The sequence below is a fragment of the Raphanus sativus genome, chromosome 2, assembly GCF_000801105.2.
Source record: "Raphanus sativus cultivar WK10039 chromosome 2, ASM80110v3, whole genome shotgun sequence".
In the NCBI taxonomy this organism is placed as follows: Eukaryota; Viridiplantae; Streptophyta; class Magnoliopsida; order Brassicales; family Brassicaceae; genus Raphanus; species Raphanus sativus.
Genome location: NC_079512.1, coordinates 23,758,943 through 23,766,261, shown reverse-complemented (window position 1 = coordinate 23,766,261; position 7,319 = coordinate 23,758,943). Strand labels below are relative to the sequence as shown.

The window sequence follows — 7,319 nt, the reverse complement described above, 5'->3', positions numbered from 1 at the left end:
TTAAATTTGCAAAATCAAGTTTTTCCGCTAAAACCACAAAATCACGTTTTTCCCGCCAAAATCGCAAAATCGCTTTTTTCCAACAAAACAGCAAAATCGCGTTTTCCTCTTCAATCTACCTGTAAAATTTTTTAATGTTGAATCATTATCCATCAATTTTTTTTGGTATGATTTTTACTCTTCTTTCTTGACAGCTCTATCGAGGATTAAATCCAGGGACTTGGCGTGGTATTTCTTCTCCGACAGAGGTAGTCTGTACCGCAACACTAACAAGCAGAGCCTGACTACACTTCAGGTTATTGGAAGATCACCGGAAAGACTGCGCAGGTTAAAGAGCGATTATCGGGGAGTCACATTAGATCGGTTTTAAGAAGACTTTGGTTTTCTTAACCGGGAAGAGTCCACATGGAGAGCGAACTAACTGGATAATGCATGAGTACTCCAACCTCTCCTCTCCCGAAGAAATTGTGCGTTCAACTCTCTGTTTTTCTTTGATGTTTATACTTTATTCGGATTAAAAATGAGAAAAATGTCTTTTAAATCATCAACTTTCAAAATATTGAGATTTAAATATTAAAAATATATTTTTAATAAATATAACACTAATAATAAAATTTAAGATAAGACATAACTCAAACCAAAATATATAAGTTTTTCATTTTCTGAAAGGAAAAATATATATTTTCATTTATATGTTAAAATATTAGTTAACCTATTATTAATGGATTATTTAGTTGTAAAACTATTTTTTAAAGAAATAATGACAATAAATTTTTATGTATTCACTATTTATTTTTTAAAACATTGGTTTATATATATTTCAAAAAAAAACTCACAACTTTAAAAGCTATTTTAGGTTTAGTGTTAGTTAATTGACTAACTAAAATGATATATATTGCTAATTAAAGTTTATGATTAAAATGACTTGTGAATAAAAATTTATTATTTTTAATTTACCAAAAATTGGTGCTTTGTTTCAATTAAACTTGAACGTTAATGGGTTTTTTGATTAAAAAATGATACTGATTTAAATGACAGTTTTTCCTATAAAAAATCTGACAAAACGAAAATTCATCTTCTTGTAACTTTGTCATTTGTAGATTGATTTTGCAGACGAGTCACATGGTCTGCAAGGTAGAATACACAGGTCCGGCGGACTCATTGCAGATTGCAGGAGAATCTACAAGTGAGCGCACGGCGGAATCACTACAGATTGCAAGAGAATCTACAAGTGAGCGCCCGGCAGAATCACTGCAGATTGCTAATGAAGATGGCTACTCCGACTCGTATTGGGAAGGTAATGTAAATACAAATGAAGATTGGGACACCTACCTGGTTTAACTAACCGATTCGTATTATTATATGACTAATGCGTATATATTTAGTTACTTTTAGTTTAAATACTATTTTCATCTATCTTTTACAATTCAGTGGATTTGATCGGACTTTTTACAAGGTTTTTAATGTTCGTCCGACGGATGATGAACTTATCGAACACTACCTATTAAACCGACTCACTGGACAACTAGGACTTGTAGAAGCTATTGGAGACGTCAAGGTTTACGACTTCGATCCATGGACTTACCGGGTACGAATTTTCTACTTTATTTGTGTTTTGTCTTAAACGTCATCGATCGCATCCCACGAACGGCATTACTATTTAATATAAAATCAACAAAAGAGTTATATATACAATTTAGAAAAATATAAGAAAATTAAAAGCAAAAAAAATATGAAACAAAGTAAAAGTAAATGTAAAAGAAAACATATATGTCAAAAACAAATTTGGATACTAAAAAAACATATAATGGTAAAATAAAAAAGAATTGTGCGTCAAATGTTGATAACTATAAAATATTGTAGAAACGTTAAAATTTTATTAAAATCGGACTTTAACCATTCTATTAAGAAATCCAAAATCTCTATAATATTATTTGAGAAGTTAGTTTCCTACGTATCGCGCTCACGTTAACTCTTACGGTGATTGATTACATTGATACCTTTAATGAATTAAAAATTTTACATTTAAATACCATTATTGTTTTTTATTTAGTTTCCTTTTTAAAATTTTCCATATAACATATATATTAAAAAGGAAAAAATTATAAATTTCAAAAATCGAATTTAAAAACAAAAATATATGTATATATAATATGATTTCATTAAAAAGAAAATTTAACAAGATATGAATATTCTATTTAAAAAATATTTCTAAATAACATAAAATATACTTTTGAAGTAATAAAATACTTGATTTATATCTATTTTTCTTATATGAAAAAAATATATATCTGTATAAAATGTAAATTCATAAAAACTAATTTCAGAAAGATAATCTTGATATTAGAAAAAGAAATATTATTTATTTTAAAACATAATTTTAAGAATACAGAATATATTTTTTCAAAGTAATAGAAATATTTTGATATATCTATCTAATTTCTTAGATGATTACATAAAATAATTAAGTAACATAAACTGATATATGTTTAATTGACTAAAAATAGTTTAAAGTTAGTATTATTGAAATATTTATTTATTTTTCATATATTCCGTTGACTATAATATCTTTCAATTACAGCAAAAAATATCTATAAATAATATTTTACTTATATAATATTATTTCTAAATTCAATCACAATTTTTCCTGATTATTTTAAGAGATATGAAAAACTATCATTTTAACGATAAACATCTTTTGATCAAATAAATATAAATATTTTAAATAACATAACACTATATAATTTAATGAGGTAGACATATTATATTTTTCATTATTAAAATTATATGTTTTCCTAATATTAAATTTGCTTTTAAATTTTATGTTTTATGTTTGTGGGGTTTAATATAACCATTATCAAAATACCAAAGTAAATATGAATTCTCATTTTTAGATTATTAAAACAAATTTTAGTTTACCTTTCAATAAATCTAATTATTTAGAATTTATAAAATATTTTAAGTATTTTAAATATTGATATGTGTTCATGAACTTTTTCAAAAATGTATCAGTTACTTATGTATGTAAATTCCTATTGATCATCGTTTTATTTTCTAATATATATATATATATATATATATATATATGAACATATAATTTCATAAATATTATGATCATACATGCACATTAAAAGATAAATAAAATTAATTTGATTTAAATTAATTATATTTATATATTATATATTAATTATCAATTGTATTTTTTCTAAACAGAGCATGTATACTTAATTTTATTAGTCCGACCACGTAAACCATAAAAAATAAAAATAATTATATTTCAGTTTCAATTTGAAAGAATATATATAACTCAATATACTCACAATATGAGTGACTCGACTAATCAACCTAAATGCAAATAAGAAAATTAATCAAAATTTTAATATATTTAGAATAAAAATATATAATTGAATTGAGAGAAATAAATGTAATCCAATATATCTAGATGATAATTTAATCGACTAGATATAACATATCTAAAACTATATGTCTAACTAAAGTTTTGTAATATTATAAATATAAATTATGCATAAAAGTTACTCCTTCTGTATCACATTAAGTGGTGTTTAAATAATTTTCTTTTGTTCCAAAATAATTGATATTCTCACTATTCTATGTAGAATTTAATAGCATTTGAATTGTGTGATCAATTACAAAATGCTATCTTTTTTTTATTGGTTGAATTATTCTCATTAGCGATATTTGTATATAACAAATGTAAATTTTATAAAAGTTAATATTTTCTTAATCTATGTACTAAAACCTTAAACATCACTTATAGTGATACAGAGAAAGTATAAATTAATTTAAAATAAAAGTATATAGCAATCATTTATTATAATATATTTATTTTATAAATATTTATATCCGTGGAAAAATCACCTAGTAGTTTTATATATGAAAAAGGTCACAAGTCCAAAAATTCCTCATTATGCAAGTTTGGAAGAGGGTTTTCATGCATAAATCTTTTTATTTATTTTCCCCAAATTAAATTAAATATTCCTTCTTCTCTTCGGACATTTTTGTTTCGGTTCTGTATCCTCCACGGCGGCGTCGAAGACCTAAACCTCAGACTCAGCAGCTTCCATCAAATCTCCAATGGAGACTGAAGCTAAGAAGGAAGCTCCAGCTTTCGTATTATACGATGCTCTTCCTCCACTTGATGCCAATCACTCTCCATCAGCGCACGACGATTCTCACAACTACTCTGTTTTCCGCAACGAGATCTCTGACTCAACCGTCGATACAGCGCCGGTGGAATCAGACACGGTCGACTTCTTCTCACTTGACGTCGATGCAGAGACGAACGAGAACGACGTCGGGTTTGTAACTCCGGTGGTCGTGACATCAAAGAAGAGCAGAAAGAGGAAGAAAGACAAAGAAGATGCTGAGGATGAAGAACCGAGGTTAGAGACTACTAACTGGTTTAACGAGAACAGCTGTTCCAAGATCCCAATGCTTCAGTTACATAAAGGTAATGTCGCGAAAATAAAATAAAATTGAGATTTTTTTGTTTTTATCTCTTTTTGGTATTGAAAGCTTTCTCTGTATTGGGTCTTTGATGTTGTCAGAGATAGTAGACTTCTGCGAGTTTCTGTTACCAACTCGAGAGGAGAAAGCACAGCGTGATGAAGCGATGGATAGTGTGAGAAGTGTGATTCAGTATATCTGGCCGAGTTGCAAGGTACATCCTTTTCTTGAAAAGCATCAAGCTTTCTCTCTTGAGTATCGTTTTAGTTCGAAACTTACTCTGTTTGCTCTGTTTTAGGTAGAAGTTTTCGGATCATACAGGACAGGGCTTTATCTTCCAACAAGTGATATCGATGTAAGTGTTTTGTTTTCTGTATATTTCATCGACCAGATAAATAGGTTTCTAACTCATTTTTTTTTTTAATTTTGGCTGTATATACAAAGGTGGTGATTCTGGAATCAGGAATCACAAATCCTCAACTAGGTTTAAAAGCACTCTCCAGAGCGTTATCGCAAAGGGGGATTTCAAAGAACATTAAGGTATCTTCGACTAACATGCTATTAATCTCAGAGAGACCACCGTGTGTGTCTCATACATAATTAGCTCTGTGATTTGTGTAGGTGATTGCTTGGGCTCGTGTACCAATTATCAAGTTTGTCGAGAAGAAAAGCAATATTTCATTTGATCTAAGGTTTTTATTTTTACCTACTAGCTAGCTTCCCTTTCAGAACTGGTCTGCTCTGACAATCTGAATATTTAGCCCGATTGAATATATCCTCAACAAAAGCTTCAAGATTCATGCTTGATAAAGAAAGCTTCTGTAGTTAAACAAATTGACTGTGTGTGATAGTTAGTATGAATTATTAAGGTTTGGCATTTGGCTTCGCAGTTTTGATATGGAGAATGGACCAAAGGCAGCTGAGTTTATACAGGTTTGTGATGATATTAGTATGTTTCTAATCCACCGATGGATCTAGTCTTGTTGTGAATTTATGATTATTATTTTTTTTTTTGTCAGGATGCTGTATTAAAGATGCCTCCTGTACGACCATTATGTCTAATTCTAAAAGTATTTCTACAGCAGAGAGAACTCAATGAGGTCTTGGAAATATAGTCTTCTTTTTCGTCAGTATATATATTTTATCATCATCCATCTTCATTTGTCCCAAAGTATTTAATAAATTGTCTTTTAATGTTTTTTTGTTCAGGTGTACAGTGGTGGAATTGGTTCATACGCACTTCTAGCAATGCTCATTGCATTTCTCAAGGTAAAAAGTGATTTACATGAATTTCACATTCACTCCAGAAATGAAACACATCTCTAAATTGGATTTAGAATATTATCTTTTGTTTTTTTTTCTTTTCTGAAACAGTACCTCAAAGATGGTCGAAGCCCACCTGAGCATAACTTGGGAGTTCTGTTGGTATGTTTCTGTCGTTACCACATGAAAAGCTTTTGATTGTACTTGGCTTTGCCTGAAATCTTTCCTAATTGTAGGTTAAATTCTTTGACTTTTACGGGCGAAAACTAAACACGGCAGATGTCGGTGTATCTTGCAAGAAGGGTGGCTCTTTCTTTTCAAAGTACAACAAAGGGTAACTAACTAAACCAACGTTACTTGATTCTACCTTTTGTGTCTTTGGAAGGGTTTTTTCATCTTTCTCTTCTTCTTTTTTTTCTTTTCTCCAGTTTTCTAAACACAGCCCGACCAGGGCTCATCTCTATCGAGGATCCACAGGTCAGCTATCGAGCTTTGGTTTTGGATAAACACAAGCCTTAGAATGTAACAGACAAAATATTGACTTAGGTCTTTTTTTTTATTTTTCTTGGGTAATCAGACACCAGAGAATGACATTGGCAAGAACTCATTCAACTACTTTCAGGTTCTGTCCACTTCTCTATTTTATTGTTTATAAAAGCATATACTTTTATCAATGTGCTCAATAAAGACTGGTTGTTTTTACAGATTCGATCAGCATTTTCAATGGCTTTGTCTACATTGACAAACACGAAAGCTATTCTAGCCTTAGGACCGAACCGAAGCATCCTCGGCACAATAATCAGACCAGACAGGATTCTGTTAGAGCGCAAAGGTGGTAAAAACGGGGATGTCACTTTCAACAGCTTGCTCCCCGGAGCTGGGGAGCCATTGCCAATGTCAGCTAACGGCAAAAGCAATGGAGGACTGTTCTGCAATTGGCAACTAGAAGAAGACGAAGAAGGCTCGTTCCCAAGAGGGGATACTACTCCAGTGGTAGACACTCCTGGTAAGAAAAGTAAAGAGTCTTCTCGAAAGAAGAAGAATAAGGGAAAGAGGAAGATGGTTGACGAAGAGGAAACAGAAACGAGTTCAAAGAAAAGACGTCGGAAGAATAAGTTGAAGCATGAAACAAGCCGATGGTGAAAAAACCTTGGCAGCTAGCGTCAGCTTAGTGTGTGAATTATAATTTGGTAAAAACATATCTAATACTGTTGTAACGAATTAACATATGATACTATTGAATAATTTAGTTACTAAAGTTTAAATATTACATATTTATCTTTAGAAACATTAACACATTTATCACTTACTAACCAAAAACAAATAAAAGCTAAGTTATCTCTGTTTCGTTTTTTACATTATCTACTTTATTAAAACATAAGTACACATATGGATTAACCCTACAAGTTGCACAGTATTTAGAATTAAATTAAACTACCTAATTTAATGCTTGTCTTTTCCAGTTGAGTTAATGTGTTGTCCTAATATAAATTAAGTTACCTATTTTAATGTTGCTTTTTTCAGTTGAGTTAATATGTTATCCTAATATAAAATTTAATTTTCTTTTTCTATTAAATCAATTTCGAAAT

The 7,319-nt window shown here is 29.9% G+C and overlaps 1 protein-coding gene across 1 annotated transcript; it reads left to right on the top strand.

The window, feature by feature from the left end:
• The first annotated feature begins 3,937 nt into the window (after positions 1–3,937).
• LOC108827054 (uncharacterized) lies at positions 3,938–7,024 on the top strand. Its single transcript, XM_018600404.2, has 13 exons — positions 3,938–4,471; positions 4,569–4,681; positions 4,766–4,822; positions 4,912–5,007; positions 5,089–5,159; positions 5,358–5,400; positions 5,487–5,567; positions 5,677–5,736; positions 5,842–5,892; positions 5,967–6,064; positions 6,159–6,207; positions 6,308–6,352; positions 6,436–7,024. The coding sequence occupies exons 1-13, from the start codon at positions 4,096–4,098 to the stop codon at positions 6,871–6,873; spliced, it is 1,578 nt and encodes a 525-aa protein (XP_018455906.1). The 5' UTR covers positions 3,938–4,095; the 3' UTR covers positions 6,874–7,024.
• Positions 7,025–7,319: the final 295 nt, after the last annotated feature.

Excerpts from the sequence above, each read along its gene's own strand:
- LOC108827054 (XM_018600404.2), top strand. The coding sequence starts at position 4,096 with ATGGAGACTGAAGCTAAGAAGGAAGCTCCAGCTTTCGTATTATACGAT. Across the intron at positions 4,472-4,568 it reads AATGCTTCAGTTACATAAAG|AGATAGTAGACTTCTGCGAG; the intron begins GTAATGTCGCGA and ends TGATGTTGTCAG. Across the intron at positions 5,008-5,088 it reads GGATTTCAAAGAACATTAAG|GTGATTGCTTGGGCTCGTGT; the intron begins GTATCTTCGACT and ends TGATTTGTGTAG.